This window comes from Salmo trutta, chromosome 26, assembly GCF_901001165.1.
Source record: "Salmo trutta chromosome 26, fSalTru1.1, whole genome shotgun sequence".
Classification (NCBI taxonomy): domain Eukaryota; kingdom Metazoa; phylum Chordata; class Actinopteri; order Salmoniformes; family Salmonidae; genus Salmo; species Salmo trutta.
The window spans coordinates 12,903,375-12,921,743 of NC_042982.1; the positions used below are offsets into that span (position 1 = coordinate 12,903,375).

The 18,369-nt window shown below is 45.9% G+C and overlaps 1 protein-coding gene across 1 annotated transcript; it reads left to right on the plus strand.

Annotated features, from left to right (window-relative positions):
• The first annotated feature begins 109 nt into the window (after positions 1 to 109).
• LOC115163134 (beta-secretase 1-like) lies at positions 110 to 17,095 on the plus strand. The gene is made up of 9 exons (XM_029714784.1): positions 110 to 1,098; positions 6,751 to 6,839; positions 7,122 to 7,338; positions 7,665 to 7,802; positions 9,567 to 9,701; positions 10,052 to 10,153; positions 10,493 to 10,642; positions 11,145 to 11,316; positions 16,550 to 17,095. Exons 1-9 carry the CDS (start codon positions 784 to 786, stop codon positions 16,792 to 16,794), a joined length of 1,563 nt encoding a protein of 520 aa, XP_029570644.1. The 5' UTR covers positions 110 to 783; the 3' UTR covers positions 16,795 to 17,095.
• Positions 17,096 to 18,369: the final 1,274 nt, after the last annotated feature.

An 18,369-nucleotide genomic window follows, 5' to 3' on the forward strand; every position in this document is an offset into this window, starting at 1 on the left:
ATGATTTATTATAAGCGATTTTTATCAAAGGCTATTTTTTCTGTCATGCCCATGATTAAATCGAAAAACTACTATACCCACAATGCCCTGTGCGCTCCTATTTCCCAACTGAGGTTGTGCTTGCAAGGAGATGCTCCGCTCAGTTACAAGATGATGCGGGATTGATGGAGGAGGTGGGTGAATGCGGGAAGGTAGCGGAGAGAATGCACAGAGGAGTGATGCGGATTATGTTGGTCTATTTGACTTGGATTTTTGGTCGTGTGACAGAACGATGATCAGACGGGTAACGGGCCTCTAGATTGTTGACATTGGGACTACAGCCTTTTTTGGACAACGTCTAATTCAGGCGTTCTATGTTTTCATTTATTATCGGCCTATTTGCGCAGTTGTTGATTTCATAATACTGAATTTGATTGTTTTGTGGACAACTGTAGGCTATTGACACGTGGATATTTCTATCGTTTATCTAAGATTTTGTAAATTATTGTTATTTTTCTTATAAGGTGTGGACAAGTTATATGGTCGCGGCAGCAAAGCGCTCGTTACGACAGCATCTGTACACGGACAGATCTTCAAATCAAGGGAACTCCGCTGTATTTTAATAAAGATGTCAACATTATTGCATTATGGCTGCAACTATCAATTGTTTTGCAGCATTAGCGTTTGATCTTGGTGCTATAAACAACAATTCTGCAGAATTTCTAATGATGCCAAACTGAAAGGAGACGATCGAGCGCCCAAATTAAGTGTCCTAAAATATAAAGCCTAAAATAACATTTCAAAATGGAGGCACATTGTCCTTGCTGGATGGTATTTTTATGGACGATTGTCGGCCTTTTTGTGGGTGTCAGCTTCGGCACCAACGAGGCTGAAGTTGAACCAAACACCTCTGGCCCACTGACTATCCACTTCCCACTGCGGCAGGGCCCTCTCTCCGAAACCCAACCCTCGCCTGTGGCCCCGCAGCGCTTCTTGAGGGCTGAGCGAAGGCGCAGAGGGGTCAGGGGCATCAATTTCGTGGACATGATCGACAACCTGCGTGGGAAATCTGGACAGGGCTACTACGTGGAGATGGCAGTGGGTTCACCGCCACAGAAGGTGACTGACTCTCTCTCGCTCTCTCTCTCACTCTCTCTGCTCTGTCTCGTTCTCTCTTATTGAGACGCCCAATCAGTTGACCCTGTATGACGTTTTGCGCACCTGTGCACTGTATCCTCTGCATTGTGGCACGTCAAACCTACCCTATCAACCGTTTGATTGGTGGAATCAGGTGATGAGTAGTAGGGAAAAAACATGTACACCTCTTTGGGTCCCCAGGACCAGAATTAAGAAACACTGGCCTTCATAAACCTTGGTAACCTGGCCTTTAAAATGACAGATGGTGAAGAAGGAGAACAACAAGAATAAATTTGTGTGTGTCTGTGCCTGTGTGCTTGCATGTGAGAGAAGGAGAGAGAAAGAAGGAGAGAATGAAGCCTTTAATTCTGCAGAGAGAGAGAGAGAGAGAGAGGGGAGGGGGGATAATTCCCAGTGTGATGCAGCTAAGCAGCTGCAGGGTACAGACTGGCACACTACAGGGATTACTGTGTGACAGAGCCAATGTTATGCCCTGCCTAGGACACTCCCATTATGCCACTAGGAGGATAAACCATCACTGGCTTCCATCCACTCATTAACATTTAGAGACATTGATACAAATACAACCATAGAGATGAATCCAGTATTAATAACTATTTATATGAAAAACTAAAATACACTCAAAAGGAATTCCATTACCATACTGCTTTGTTACAGTTACAAACCAAACACATTTCCACAAAGGCCTACTGTATAGACTACTAAACTCAGCAAAAAAAAGAAACGTCCCTTTTTCAGGACCCTGTCTTTCAAAGATAATTCGTGAAAATCCAAATAACTTCACAGATCTTCATTGTGAAGGGTTTTAACACTGTTTCCCATTGTCACGTCCTGACCATAGAAAGTTGTTATTTTCTATGGTAGAGTAGGCACTTTGGTCTGCTCCTTCCTACGACAACCGTGACAGAATCTCCCACCACCAAGGGACCAAGCAGCGTGGTCAGCAGGACAAATGGACATGGGAGGAAATCCTGGACGGGAGAGGACCCTGGAGGCAGGCCGGGGAATATCGCCGGTCAAGGGAGCAGATGGAGGCTGCGAGAGATGAACGGCGAATATATGAGGCACTAGCAAGGCAACAATGGAAGCCCGAGAGGCATCCCCAATAAAAACATTTTTGGGGGGGCACACGGGGAGATTGGCAGAGTCAGGGTGGAGACCTGAGCCAACTCCCCGTGCTTACCGTGGGAGCGAGTGACGAAGCAAGCACCGTGTTATGCGGTGATGCGCACTGTGTCGCCAGTGCGCATTCACAGCCCGGGGCGATCTGTGCCCGCGCCCCGCATTTGTCGAGCTAGGTTGAGCATTCAGCCAGGAAGGGTGATGCCAGCGCAGCGCTCCTGGTCTCCAGTTCGCCTTCTCGGTCCAGGATATCCTGCGCCGGCTCTGCGCATTGTGTCGCCAGTGCGTATTCACAGCCCAGTGCGTCCTGTGCCAGCGCCCCGCGTTTGCCGGGCGAACGTAAGCATCCAGCCAGGACGGGTTGTGCCAGATCTACGATCGAGACCTCCAGTGCGCCTCCACGGCCCAGTATATCCTGTGCCTGTCCCACGTACCCGGCCTCCAGTGAGTCTATCCAGCCTGGTACGCCCTGTGCCTGCTCCTCGCACTTGCCCTGAGGTGTGTGTCACCAGTCTGGCGGCACCTGTGCCAGCCCCACGCATCAGGCCTCCAGTGCGCCTGCCCAGTCCGGGGTGTCCTGTTCCTGCTCCCCACACTCGCCCTGAGGTGCGTGTTACTAGTCTGGCGCCACCTGTGCCAGCCCCACGCATCAGGCCTCCAGTGCGCATTCCCAGTCCAGAGCTTCCGGCGACAGTTCCCAGTCCAGAGCTTCCGGCGACAGTTCCCAGTCCAGAGTTTCCGGTAACATTTCCCAGTCCAGAGCTTCTGGCGACAGTTCCGCAGTCCGGAACCTCCTGAGATGGCCCACAGTCCGGAACCTCCTGAGACGGCCCGCAGTCCGGAACCTCCTGAGACGGTCCGCAGTCCAGAGCCTCCTGCGGCGGTCCTCAGTCCAGAACCTCCAGCGGCGGTCTGCAGTCCAGAACCTCCAGCGGCGGTCCGCAGTCCAGAACCTCCAGCGGCGGTCCGCAGTCCAGAACCTCCGGTGATGATCCACGGTCCGGGTCCTTCGGCGACGAGCCAGAGTCCGGTGACACAAAAGAGGAGGGATCAGCGGGCGAAGCGGGGGTTAGGCCCCAAACCGGAGCCGCCTCCTCTGCTGGAGGATCTGCGGGATGAGAAGGTTCTGAGTACTGCACCAGAGCCGCCATAGACATTTGTCACCCTCCCTTACCCTCCCTTTTTTTTGTGTGTTGGTGCGTTCGGAGTCTGCACCTTTGGGGGTGGGGGGGGGGGGGGTACTGTCACGTCCTGACCATAGAAAGCTGTTATTTTCTATGGTAGAGTAGGTCAGGCCGTGACGGGGGTTTTCTAGTTGAGTTTTTCTATGTTGTTATGTTCTAGTTTTGTATTTCTATGTTGGGTTTTGTTTGGGATGATCTCCAATTAGAGGCAGCTGGTCATCTTTGTCTCTAATTGGAGATCATACTTAAGTAGGTGTTTTTCTCACCTGGGTTTGTGGGAGATTGTCTTTGAGTTAGTGTATGTTTCACCTCTGCGTCACAGTTTGTTGTTTTCGGTCTTTAGTTTATGTGTATATATTGCATAGTTTCACAGTGAAAATAAAATGTGGAACGACACACACGCTGCACTTTGGTCCGCTCCTTCCTACGAAAACCGCGACACCCATGCTTGTTCAATGAACCATAAACAATTAATGAGCATGCACCTGTGGAACGGTCGTTGAGACACTAACATCTTACAGACGGTAGGCAATTAATGTCACAGTTATGAAAACGTAGGACACTAAAGAGGCCTTTCTACTGACTCTGAAAAACACCAAAAAAAGGGTCCCTGCCCAGGGCCCCTGCTCATCTGCATGAGGACTGCAGTTGTGGCCAGGGCAATAAATTGCAATGTCTGTACTGTGAGACGCCTAAGACAGCGCTACAGGGAGACAGGACAGACAGCTGATCGTCCTCGCAGTGGCAGACCACGTGTAACAACACCTGCACAGGATCGATATATCCGAACATCACATATTTACACATGTTAAGTTTGCTGAAAATAAACACAGTTGACAGTGAGAGGACGTTTCTTTTTTTGCTGAGTTTATAAGACTCATGTGTGACTGTTAAATCAACTTCAAGATGTAAACCAGGGGCTGTATGTATCAATCATCACAGAGTAGAAGTTCTGATCTAGGATCAGGTCCCCCCTGTAATCTTATTCATGATCTAAAAGGCTCAACTGATCCTAAATCAGCACTCCTCTGAAATGCTTCATACACACAGCCCCTAAAATAATAGATGAGGTTTGCAACAGGGATTCTAGGCTTCTGCCAGCTAGAGGAAGTGTAGAAGGGTCATAGCAAGAATGAAGTGTGTGTGTGTGTGTGTCAGGATGCAGCCATTACCACGAGCCAGGCGTCTCGGGTGGTGTGTCTGAAGGGAAGCAGGATGCGGGCAGGACAAATCAATTGTGAGGCGTCAGCGTATTCCTCACCAAAATACACCCTCTACACTACAATCAGAGAGAGAAAGGGAATAGAGCGGGCCAAGAGGCTGACTGAGGGAAAGTTTATGCAGGTTAAAGTTAAATCACTCTTTACAGTACTACCTCATAATGCTAAGGTGATTCTTTATTTATTTCAATATCATATAACATGCAAATGGTTCCACACAGATTGTTATGCACAATCTCCATAGTAACCCTCTTTAATTTACATTTGATTTGGGTTTCCCCCGCAATTCATTGCACTGTATCTGTGTTTGCATGGATTGGGGTTTTGATGTGATGTGTGTACAGTGTAGAACATTATTTCAGCTACTGTAAACCTAGGGTATGGATGGTAAAGGGACATGCTCCTCCAATGAATGTTTAGAAAATTCAAGCTCATTTACTGTGTTTCTACAAAATGTAAAAATTCTAAAATGCATTTGGAGCACAGCAAAAACAAGCTAAAATGACTCCAGACATTATCACCTTGTTGCTGTAGCTTCAATCACCTCAGTCAACAGTGGACTGAACATTCTAGAAACCAGTGGAGGCTGCTGAGGGGAGGACGGCTCATTTTAATGGCTGGAACGGAGCAAATGGAATGGCATCAAATACATGGAAACGTGTTGGATGTATTCGATGCCGTTCCACCAATTCCGCTGAAGCCATTACCACGAGCCCGTTCTCCCCAATTAAGGTGCCACCAACCTCCTGTGCTACAAACACGTCATACAAGAATTAGCTGCTACTCACTAGCTCAGCACCGGGATTAAAACTCTAGTTTAGTTTCATGTCAAGTCAAACAGCAGTTACCTAGCCAAAGCCATCTACTATATCCATCTGTACCTCTGCACTGTTTTGAGTCAAAGTGGCACTGTTCCCTGCAGCTGCGTGATGCTCTCTCTATAAAGCCAGCCAGCCATCCATACAAACAGTATTCCCTCCTGCTCCCAGCTGTCTGCATGGTCCTAAAGTCAGCCTCTAGTTCCGGTAAACTGCATTTGCCTTCTAATCGGGATTTAAATTATTTTAGTAGCCTATTTTAAATTCTTTGTGTTGTAGGGTAGGGCGACTGCCATACCCAATTAACACTTCTGTGATAGAGGGTTAGAAGATGACATGGATATGTTATGGAACAGCAAGGTGCATGTGATGAGTGAATCTCAAGTGACATGTTTCTGTTAGTGGGAGTGTGTGTGTGTGCACGTGGCATTTGTGAGGAGAGTGTGTGTGGGACCGGGTGAGAGACTAAGGCAACAGGCTGGGGGTTCTTCCATGCACACAGTCCTTCAGGCTCTTGGCTCTGCCACTGAGAAGAACAACTTCCCTGGGCTATGTCCCAAATGGCACCATATTCCCTACATAGTGCATTACTTGGGCTCTGGTCAAAAGTAGTGCACTATATAGGGAATAGGGTGCCAGTTGAGGATGCATCCCTGGATATTTCTGGAGCAGATCTATTATTGATCAGGGTCTTGCTGGTCACCAGAGAAACAACATGGCTGCCAGTCTGATTGACTGACTGCGCAAAATGTGATACTCACACTGAAAGGAGAGGGAAGGTGGGAGACAGAGACAGAGAGAGAGAGGGCAATCCGAGAACAGCCTAGGGGTTGGATGCAGAGGGAAAAGAAAAGAGAAGGACATTTCGAGCAAAGAAACCAATACATAGCAACTGCCAGTACCGTAATGCCAGGAGGTGAGAGAGAGAGAAAGTGACTCCAAATGGCTGAAATGAAGAAGGGCTTTTAGCAGCAGCTGCAGGGAATCATTTTATGAATAGGCATGGTTGTCTCCAGGGTAACAGAGATAATGTCCTTATCATCAGTGAATTTCAATGTATTCTGTCCTTTAACCCTGGAAGACTCAATAACGCACACACACACACACACACACACACACACACACACACACACACCTACACACAACACATATACCTACTGAATACCTGTCACAATATATATGCCTAGCTATGGAAAAATGCCCAGTGAATATGTAATATGGTCTCATAACAATGACAACTATGTTGTGTTTGTGTGTTTGGGGAATCAGCTGAATATTCTGGTGGACACAGGCAGCAGTAACTTTGCAGTTGGGGCAGCTGCTCACCCTTTCCTCTGCAGATACTACCATCGCTCACTGTGAGTACCATGGGATCTTATTACGATACACTGAAAGTGCTCTTTCTTGAAAACGTTACTGCTGACATGCACAATGCTTTGGGACCCTATCAGCAGTGGACTGATGCACAAAATACTAAAATATGTTTTCTTTTGAGTAAACTATCCCTTTAAATATAATATTAAATATGAATCCCATTGAAGAGTGAATCTCAGTGGGATCTCTACCTTTTAGATGACTCTGCACATACTTCCCTTGGGGGACTTATACAGTAAGCACCAGTTCTCCCCTGTTGTTCATAGGTCTAACTCCTACCGCGACCTTGGGCGCAGCGTCTACGTACCTTACACCCAGGGCCGCTGGGAGGGCGAGCTGGGCACTGACCTGGTGTCTGTGCCGCACGGCCCCAACGCCTCGCTCCGTGCCAACATCGCTGCCATTACCCAGTCGGACCGCTTCTTCATCAACGGATCAAACTGGGAGGGCATCCTGGGCCTGGCCTACGCCGAGATCGCCCGGGTGAGAGGAGGGAAGAGAGGGAGGGAAAGGGAAATGGTCTGGGTAGAAAACACATGGGTGAGAGGGGGGAAGAGGGAGATGGAAAGGGAGGGTGAGAGTGATCAGCTAGAGGGTCACTGGTGAGGGTAGAGAGACAGCACTATACAGTAATGTGAAAAATGCACAGTGATCGATTTATGGAGATACAATATCCGTTTAGGTTTGTTGTCAACAAGATGGCTAAAATGACCACAGGATTGTTTTAGATTTTTTCCCCCACATTTTAATGTAGTTATCCTTTTCCCATCTTTAAATCCTTTAACCCCCCCCCCCCCCTTTCTGTTTAGCCTGATGAGACGTTGGAGCCTTTCTTTGACTCGCTGGTGCGGCAGACCCCCGTGCCCAACCTGTTCTCCCTGCAGATGTGTGGCGCAGGGTTCACCCAGAACTACAGCCTGGGCAGTGCCACCGTGGGTGGCAGCATGGTGAGATGAGAGAGATAGAGCAAGAGAAATAGACATACAGTAGATAGGAAAAGGCACAGACACATTTCTGTTTTAGGGAAATACACAGAAGTGGTGTGTTGTGTTAGTGTATAACCAAGAGGGTTATAAACTCAGCAAAAAAAGAAACGTCCCTTTTTCAGGACCCTGTCTTTCAAAGATAATTCTTAAAAATCCAAATAACTTTACAGATCTTCATTGTAAAGGGTTTAAACACTGTTTCCCATGCTTGTTCAATGAACCATAAACAATTAATGAACATGCACCTGTGGAACGGTCGTTAAGACACTAACAGTAACACTAACAGACGGTAGGCAATTAAGGTCACAGTTATGAAAACTTAGGACACTGAAGAGACCTTTCTACTGACTCTGAAAAACACCAAAAGAAAGATGCCCAGGGTCCCTGGTCATCTGTGTGAACGTGCCTTAGGCATGCTGCAAGGAGGCATGAGGACTGCAGATGTGGCCAGGGCAATAAATTGCAATGTCCGTACTGTGAGATGCCTAAGACAGCGCTACAGGGAGACAGGATGGACAGCTGATCGTCCTCGCAGTGGCAGACCACGTGTAACAGCACCTGCAAAGGATCGGTACATCCGAACATCACACCTGCGGGACAGGTACAGGATGGCAACAACAACTGCCCAAGTTACACCAGGAACGCACAATTCCTCCATCAGTGCTCAGACTGTCCGCAATAGGCTGAGAGAGGCTGGACTGAGGGCTTGTAGGCCTGTTGTAAGACAGGTCCTCACCAGACATCACCGGCAACAACGTTGCCTATGGACACAAACCCACCGTTGCTGGACCAGACAGGACTGGCAAAAAGTGCTCTTCACTGACGAGTTGCGGTTTTGTCTCACCAGGGGTGATGGTCGGATTCGTGTTTATCATTGAAGGAATGAGCGTTACACCGAGGCCTGTACTCTGGAGCGGGATCGATTTGGAGGTGGAGGGTCCGTCATGGTCTGGGGCGGTGTGTCATAGCATCATCGGACTGAGCTTGTTGTCATTGCAGGCAATCTCAACGCTGTGCGTTACAGGGAAGACATCCTCCTCCCTCATGTGGACCCTTCCTGCAGGCTCATCCTGACATGACCCTCCAGCATGACAATGCCACCAGCCATACTGCTCGTTCTGTGCGTGATTTCCTGCAAGACAGGAATGTCAGTGTTCTGCCATGGCCAGCGAAGAGCCCGGAACTCAATCCCATTGAGCACGTCTGGGACCTGTTGGATCGGAGGGTGAGGACTAGGGCCATTCCCCCCAGAAATGTCCGGGAACTTGCAGGTGCCTTGGTGGAAGAGTGGGGTAACATCTCACAGTAAGAATGGCAAATCTGGTGCAGTCCATGAGGAGGAGATGCACTGCAGTACTTAATGCAGCTGGTGGCCACACCAGATACTGACTGTTACTTTTGATTTTGACCCCCCCTTGGTTCAGGGACACATTATTCCATTTCTGTTAGTCACATGTCTGTGGAACTTTTTCAGTTTATGTCTTAGTTGTTGAATCTTGTTATGTTCATACAAATATTTACACATGTTAAGTTTGCTGAAAATAAACGCAGTTGACAGTGAGAGGACGTTTCTTTTTTTGCTGAGTTTATATAGAGATGGTATGTGCCAGGTAGGTATGTCGGTATTGTTTAGTTATAATCTGTATTGCAAAGGCAATATGAGATGGAAAGTGTGCTGAGAGTTTGGACCCAGACTATGATACTGTCCGATTGCCGTTTTCTTAGATCATTGGTGGAGTGGATTCTTCTCTCTATGTTGGGGACCTGTGGTACACCCCGATCCGCCGGGAGTGGTATTATGAGGTCATCATTGTGCGCATTGAGGTCAATGGTCAGGATCTCAACATGGACTGCAAGGAGGTACTGGAGCTAACGGTTTTGCTGATAACATTTTTTATAATCTGTGTGTTTTTCTGATGATCCTTTAATCAACATTTTCCTCTCTATTTCATTAAATTTTTCTCTTTAATATAATAATATAATATATGCCATTTAGCAGATGCTTTTATCCAAAACGACGTATAGGCATGTGTGCGTACATTTTAAGTAGGAGTGGTCCCTTCTCTTTTTCTCTTTAGTTTGCTCCCGTATTCTCTTTAGTTAACCCTGAATATCTGTCTGTTTACCTTATATCACTAATACTGGTGCGGTAAGTGACAGTGAATAAAGAATGACAATTTGTTTCCTCTCTTGGCTTGCGGTTCTACCAGTACAACTATGATAAGAGCATTGTGGACAGTGGCACCACTAACCTCCGGCTCCCTCGTAAAGTGTTCCAGGCAGCCGTGAAGGCCATCGAGGCAGCCTCGTCTGTGAGTCCCTCCTCATACCTCTTCTCCTCTCTCTCTCGCTCCCCCTCTGTTGTTTTGTTCTTTCTCATGTTTCCAGCTGCCAGTTTCAGCTAGTGCCATGTGAAATCCCCTTTCTCAGGTCTAATGTCCGTAATACTTTCATGGCTATCAACTTTCTCTAGTTTCTGCAATTGCTAAATATTCTTTCTATCCCTCTCTCTCTCTCTCTCTCTCTCACACACACACACACACACACACACACACACACACACACACACACACACACACACACACACACACACACACACACACACACACACACACACACACACATACACAAACCCCATGTTTCCCTATCAGACAGAGCAGTTTCCCTCTGGGTTCTGGTTGGGGGAGCAGCTGGTGTGCTGGCAGGCTGGCACCACCCCGTGGCACATCTTCCCTGTCATCTCGCTCTACCTAATGAGTGAGAACCGCAACCAGTCCTTCCGCATCTCTATTCTCCCACAGGTAACAGTGTCTGTCTGTGTACTTACCTTCAATTCATCAATTCAATGAGCTAGTGATGATCCTCTCTTAAACTCCTTTCACTGTTCATTCAATTTAGATGTGTTGAGAACTACAGAGAGTATTTGATGTATGTTATTCCTATGAGAGACTGGACCTTGGAGTGGTGATTAATAGAATCACTGTTTCAATGGAAATGAGAGAAGTGGAGAGCAGTTTGTATTGGGACAGTACAGGCAGCCAGCGCTGGCTTTGAACCTTCGACTAGCAACAGTTAACATTGATAATATGCTTGTATAAAAATGTGAAAGTAGTGAGTATATTCCTCACTCATGCATGGACTGGTTAATTCATGCTTACACCAAACCCAAACTGCATATACAAGCACAAAACAGTGCTGTGAGCTTATTAGCCTATTGCTGTATATTCTCTTGGTTTACACTTAACATACATTGTAGGTGTCCTCTACTGACTGATGTCCGTTGTTTCTTTGTGCCCCCTGCAGCAGTACCTGCGACCCGTGGAGGACGTGGCCTCGGCCCAGGAGGACTGCTATAAGTTTGCCGTGTCCCAGTCCAGCACAGGCACCGTCATGGGCGCCGTCATCATGGAGGGCTTCTATGTGGTGTTCGACCGCCAGAGGAAACGCATAGGATTTGCCGTCAGCACCTGCCATGGTGAGGGGGGATGGAGGGAGTATGAGAGGGGGAGATATATATGCACTACCGTTCAAAGGTTTGGGGTCACTTAGAAATGTCCTTGTTTTTTAAAGAAAAGCACATTTTTTGTCCATTAAAATAACATCAAATTGATCAGAAATACAGTGTAGACATTGTTAATGTTGTAAATGACTACTTTAGCTGAAAATGGCAGATTTCTTTAATGGAATATCTACATAGGCGTACAGAGGCCCATTGTCAGCAACCATCAAGAAACTGAAGATCTCGAATAACGCTGTGTGCTACTCCCTTCACAGAACAGCGCAAACTGGCTCTAACCAGAATAGAAAGAGGAGTGGGAGGCCCCGGTGCACAACTGAGCAAGAGGACAAGAACATTAGAATATCTAGTTTGAGAAACAGATGCCTCACAAGTCCACAACTGGCAGCTTCATTAAATAGTACCCGCAAAACACCAGTCTCAACGTCAACAGTGAAGAGGCGACTCCGGGATGCTGGCCTTTGTAAATATTCCATAAAAAATCAGACGTTTACAGCTACAATAGTCATTTACAACAACAATGTCTACACTGTATTTCTGATCAATTTTATGTTATTTTAATAGACAAAAAAATTTGTTTTCTTTCAAAAACAAGGACATTTCTAAGTGACCCCAAACTTTTGAACGGTAGTGTGTGTATATATATATATATATATATATATATATATATATATATATATATATATATATATATATATATATATATACTCAGCAAAAATATAAACGTCCTCTCACTGTCAACTGCATTTATTTTCAGCAAACTTAGTATGTGTAAATATTTGTATGAATATAACAAGATTCAACAACTGAGACATAAACTGAACAGGTTCCACAGACATGTGACTAACAGAAATGGAATAATGTGTCCCTGAACAAAGGGGGGGTCAAAATCAAAGTAACAGTCAGTATCTGGTGTGGCCACCAGCTGCATTAAGTACTGAAGTGTATCTCCTCCTCATGGACTGCACCAGATTTGCCAGTTCTTGCTGTGAGATGTTACCCCACTCTTCCACCAAGGCACCTGCAAGTTCCCAGACATTTCTGGGGTGAACGGCTCTAACCCTCACCCTGGCCCTAGCCCTCCCAGACGTGCTCAATGGGATTGAGTTCCGGGCTCTTCACTAGCCATGGCAGAACACTGACATTCCTGTCTTGCAAGAAATCACGCACAGAACGAGCAGTATGGCTGGTGGCATTGTCATGCTGGAGGGTCATGCCAGGATGAGCCTGCAGGAAGGGTCCACATATGAGGGAGGAGGATGTCTTCCCTGTAATGCACAGCATTGAGATTGCCTGCAATGACAACAAGTTCAGTCCGACGATGCTGTGACACACCGCCCCAGACCATGACGGACCCTCCACCTCCAAATCAATCTCGCTCCAGAGTACAGGCCTCGGTGTAAAGCTCATTCCTTTGACGATAAACGCGAATCCGACCTTCATCCCTGGTGAGACAAAACCGCGACTCGTCAGTGAAGAGCACTTTTTGCCAGTCCTGTCTTGTCCAGCGACGGTGGGTTTGTGCCCATAAGCGACGTTGTTGCCGGTGATGTCTGGTGAGGACCTGCCTTACAACAGGCCTGCAAGCCCTCAGTCCAGCCTCTTTCAGCCTATTGGGGACAGTCTGAGCACTGATGGAGGGATTATGCGTTCCTGGTGTAACTCGGGCAGTTGTTGTTGCCATCCTGTACCTGTCCCGCAGGTGTGATGTTCGAATGTACCGATCCTGTGCGGGTGTTGTTACACGTGGTCTGCCACTGCGAGGATGATCAGCTGTCTGTCCTGTCTCCCTGTAGCGCTGTCTTAGGGGTCTCACAGTACGGACATTGAAATGTATTGCCCAGGCCACATCTGCAGTCCTTGTGCCTCCTTGCAGCATGCCTACGGCACGTTCATGCAGATGAGCAGGGACCCTGGGCATCATTCTTTTGGTGTTTTTCAGAGTCAGTAGAAAGGCCTTTTTAGTGTCCTAAGTTGTCATAACTGTGACCTTAATTGCCTACCGTCTGTAAGCTGTTAGTGTCTTAACGACCGTTCCACAAGTGCATGTTCATTAATTGTTTATGGTTTATTAAACAAGCATGGGAAACAGTGTTTAAACCCTTTACAATGAAGATCTCTGAAGTTATTTGGATTTTTACGAATTATCTTTGAAAGACAGGGTCCTGAAAAAGGGACGTTTCTTTTTTTGCTGAGTTTATATATAATATATATATATATATAGACACTGAACAAAAATATAAACACAAAATGCAACAATTTCAATGATTTCACAGAGCACCAGCTCCTAGTTGCCAGGGATTTTAATGTAGGGAAACTTAAATCCATTTTACCTTATTTCTACCAGCATGTTACTTGTGCAACCAGAGGAAAAAAACTCTAGACCACCTTTACTACACACACAGAGACGCATACAAATCTCTTCCTCGCTCTCCATTTGACAAATCTGACCATAATTCTATCCTCCTGATTCCTGCTTACAAGCAAAAACTAAAGCAGGAAGTAGCATTGACTCGCTTAATACGGAAATGGTCAGATGACGCAGATGATGCAGATGCTAAGCTACCGGACTGTTTTGCTAGCAGACTGGAATATGTTCCGGGAAATATCTGATGGCATTTAGGAGTATACCACATCAGTCACCGGCTTCATCATTAAGTGCATCGATGACATCGCAACTCAGTGACCATACGTACATACCCCAATCAGAAGCCATGGATTACAGGCAACATCCGCACAGAGCTAAAGGGTTGAGCTGCCGCTTGCAAGGAGCACGACTCTAACCCGGATGCTTATAAGACATACAGCTATGCCCTGTGACCAACCATCAACAGGAAAAGCGTCAATATAGGACTAGGATCGAATCCTATTACACCGGCTCCGACGCTCGTCGGATGTAGCAGGGCTTGCAAACTATTACGGACTACAAAGGGAAGCCCAGCCACAAGCTGCCTAGTGACACGAGCCTACCAGACGAGCTAAATTACTTCTATGCGTGCTTCGAGGCAAGCAACACTGAAGCATGCATGAGAGCACCAGCTGTTCTGGACGACTGTGTGATCACGCTCTCCATAGCCGATGTGAGTAAGACCTTTAAACAGGTCAGCCTTCCCAAGACCCCAGGTCCAGAAGGATAACTAGGATGTGTACTCCGAGCATGCACTGACCAAGTGGCAAGTGTCTTCACTGTCGTTTTCCACCTGTCCCTGACCGAGTCTGTAATACCTACATGTTTCAAGCAGACCACCATAGTCCCTGTGCCCAAGAATGTGAATGTAACCTGCCTAAATGACTACCGCCCCGTAGTCCCAGAAACCTTAGACCCACTCCAAGATTTGCATGGGTCCTCAGATCCTCAACAAGTTCTACAGCTGCACCATCAAGAGCATCCTGACTGCTAAACAGCTAATCAAATGGCTACTGTCGTAGAACTATTCACTCGATAATATCTCTCAAATTCCGGAGCTTGTGAGTTCAATATAGACATTATTACAAAGCAACAAGGGTCAATGGAGCATCTGTCTTTCCCAGCGTCAGCATACTCCTTTTATACATTTTCAAGTTTACACATATTTTATAGTTCTTCCCCTTTATGGTAATGATCAACTCTTTTTGGCTTCACGCCACTATGGTTTCCCACTCTAAATTCCTTCCCGCGGGTGGGCTCTCCTTGCCCCTCCAAATCCTTTACCGATTATATTGGTGGCGCAACTGTGACAGTTTGGTTAAAAAATAATATCCCCTCCCAGGCCTATGCCCTCCAAGGCACACCCATAGCTGCGCCCCTGCCCACCCACTGGGGAGCCAGGCCCAGCCAATCAGAATGAGTTTTTCCCCACAAAAGGGCTTTATTACAGACACTCCTCAGTTTCATCAGCTGCCCAGGTGGCTGGTCTCAGACGATCCTGCAGGTGAAGAAACCGGAGGTGGAGGTCCTGGGCTGTCCTAGTTACACATGGTCTGCGGTTGTGAGCAGTGGTGTAAAGTACTTAAGTAAATATACTTTTAAGTACTACTTACGTCATTTTTTTAGGTATCTGTACTTTACTATTTATATTTTTTACAACTTTTACTTTTACTCTACTATATTCCTAAAGACACCAAAAAGTACTCGTTACATTTTGAATGCTTAGCAGGACAGGAAAATGGTCTAATTCACGCGCTTATCAAGAGAACATCCCTGGTCATCCCTTCTGCCTCTGATCTGGCAGACTCACTAAACATAAATGCTTTTTTTATAAATTATGTCTGAGTGTTGAACTCTGCCCCTGGCTCTCCGTAAATTAAAAAAGAAATACAAATTGTGTCGTCTGGTTTGCTTAATATAAGACATTTTAAATTATTTATTCTTTTACTTTTGATACTTAAGTACATGTAAAACCAAATACTTTTAGGCTGTTACTCAAGTATTATTTTACTGGGTGACTTTCACTTTTACTTGAGTAATTTCCTTTTAAGGTATCTTTACTTTTACTTAAGTATGACAATTAGGTACTTTTTCCACCACAGGTTGTGAGGCCAGTTGAACGTACTGCCAAATTCTCTAAACGACATTGGAGGCGGCTTATGGTAGAGAAATGAACTTTAAATGATCTGGCACCAGCTCTGGTGGACATTCCTGCAGTCAGCATGCCAATTACATGCTACCTCAAAACTTGAGACATCTATTTCATTGTGTTGTTTGACAAAACTGCACATTTTAGAGTGGCCTTTTATTGTCCCCAGCACAAGTACGCCTGTGTAATGATCATGCTGTTTAATCAGCTTCTTGATATGCCACACCTGTCAGGTGGATGGACTATCTTGGAAAAGGAGAAATTCTCACTAACAGGGATGTAAATAAATTTGTGCACAAAATTGGAGAGAAATAAGCTTTTTTTGCGTATGGAAAATTACTGGGATCTTTTATTTCAGCGCATGAAACATGTGTCCAACACATTACATGTTGCGTTTATATTTTTGTTCAGTGTATATATATATATACTGAGTGAAGAAAACATTATGAACACCTGCTTTTTCTATGACATAGACTGACCAGGTGAATCCAGATGAAAGCTATGATCCCTTATTGATGTCACTTGTTAAATCCACTTCAATCAGTGTAGATGAAGTGGAGACAGATTAAAGAAGGATTTATGTGTGTGTGTGCCTGTATGTATGTTGCTGATCTATGTGTATTTCTATGCTACAGTGCACGATGAGTTCCGTACGGCCTCCGTCGAGGGGCCATTCCACGGCGTGGATCTGGAGGACTGTGGCTACAACATCCCGCAGACGGACGAGTCCACCCTCATGACCATTGCCTACATCATGGCGGGCATCTGTGCCCTTTTCATGCTGCCACTGTGCCTCATGCTGTGCCAGTGGCGCTTCTCCCGCTGCCTCCGCCCACCTGGAGCTGGGGACTTCGCTGATAATATCTCACTCCTCAAATGATAGAGGCATGGAAATACAGTACACAGGAGAGGCAAGCCTACCAGGAATGGAGATTAAGGCTTTTCTAATTGTTGTTGAGGACGCATCAGCCTCATTGAGTAATGCAGAAACAGATTAACATGCAGGATGGTGTTGGTTGTGGCTTGGGAGGGTAGCACAATGACCAAACAAGCCAATGGCCACTTACTTTGGATTCATCAAAGGTGGATATACCAGCAAGCTGGGTTAAATGGCTTCCTGGATTCAGTGGACAACTTTGTTGATAGAAGGGCATGATATAAATATACAGTATTTATAGATGTATGTGAGTGTTCGTGATTGTATGAGGTGTGTGTGTATATGTATGTACAGCACCAGTCAGAAGTTTGGACACACCAACTCATTCAAGGATTTTTCTTTATTTTTACTATTTTCTACATTGTAGAATAATAGTGAAGACATCAAAACAATTAAATAACACATATGAAATCATGCAGTAACCAAAAAAGTGTTAAACAAATCAAAATATATTTTATATTTTAAATTCTTCAAAGTAGCCAACCTTTACCTTGATTTCAGCTTTGCACACGCTTGGCATTCTCTCAACCAGCTTCACCTGGAATGATTCCCAAACAGTCTTGAAGGAGTTCCCAGATATGCTGAGAACTTGTTGTTTGCTTTTCCATTACTCTGCGGTCCAACTCATCCCAAACCATCTCAATTGGGTTGAGGTCAGGTGATTGTGGAGGCCAGGTCTTCTGATGCAGCACTCCGTCACTCTCCTTCTTGGTCAAATAGCCCTTACACAGCCTGGAGGTGTGTTGGGTCATTGTCCTGCTGAAAAACAAATGATAGTCCCACTAAGCGCAAACCAGATGGGATGGCATATCGCTGCAGAATGCTGTGGTAGCCATGCTGGTTAAGTGTGCCTTGAATTCTAAATAAATCACACCAGAAAAGCACCATCACACCTCCTCCTCCATGCTTCACGGTGGGAACCACACATGCAGAGATCATCCGTTCACCTACTCTGCATCTGTTGGAACTAAAAATCAAAAATTTGCACTCACCAGACCAAAGGACAGATTTCCACAGGTCTACTGTCCATTGCTCGTGTTTTTTGACCCAAGCAAGTCTCTTCTTCTTATTGATGTCCTTTAGTAGTGGTTTCTTTGAAGCAATTAGATCATGAAGGCCTGATTTCACCAGTCTCCTCTGAACAGTTGACATTGAGATGTGTCTGTTACTTGAACTCTGTGAAGCATTTATTTGGGCTGCAATTTCTGAGGCTGGTAACTCTAATGAACTTATCCTCTGCAGCAGAAGTAACTCTGGGTCTTCCTTTCCTGTGGCGGCCCTCATGAGAGCCAGTTTCATCATAGCGTTTGATGGTTTTTGCGACTGCACTTGAAGAAACTTTCAAAGTTCTTGAAATTTTCCGGATTGACTGACCGTCATGTCTTAAAATAATGATCGACTGTCGTTTCTCTTTGCCTATTTGAGCTGTTCTTCTCATTATATGGACTTGGTCTTTTACCAAATAGGGCTATCTTCTGTATACCACCCCTACATTGTTACAACACAACTGATTGGCTC

Coding starts and splice junctions, on each gene's coding strand:
- LOC115163134 (XM_029714784.1), top strand. CDS start 784: ATGGAGGCACATTGTCCTTGCTGGATGGTATTTTTATGGACGATTGTC. Junction 7,803..9,566: donor CCACCGTGGGTGGCAGCATG/GTGAGATGAGAG, acceptor CCGTTTTCTTAG/ATCATTGGTGGAGTGGATTC. Junction 10,643..11,144: donor GCATCTCTATTCTCCCACAG/GTAACAGTGTCT, acceptor TGCCCCCTGCAG/CAGTACCTGCGACCCGTGGA.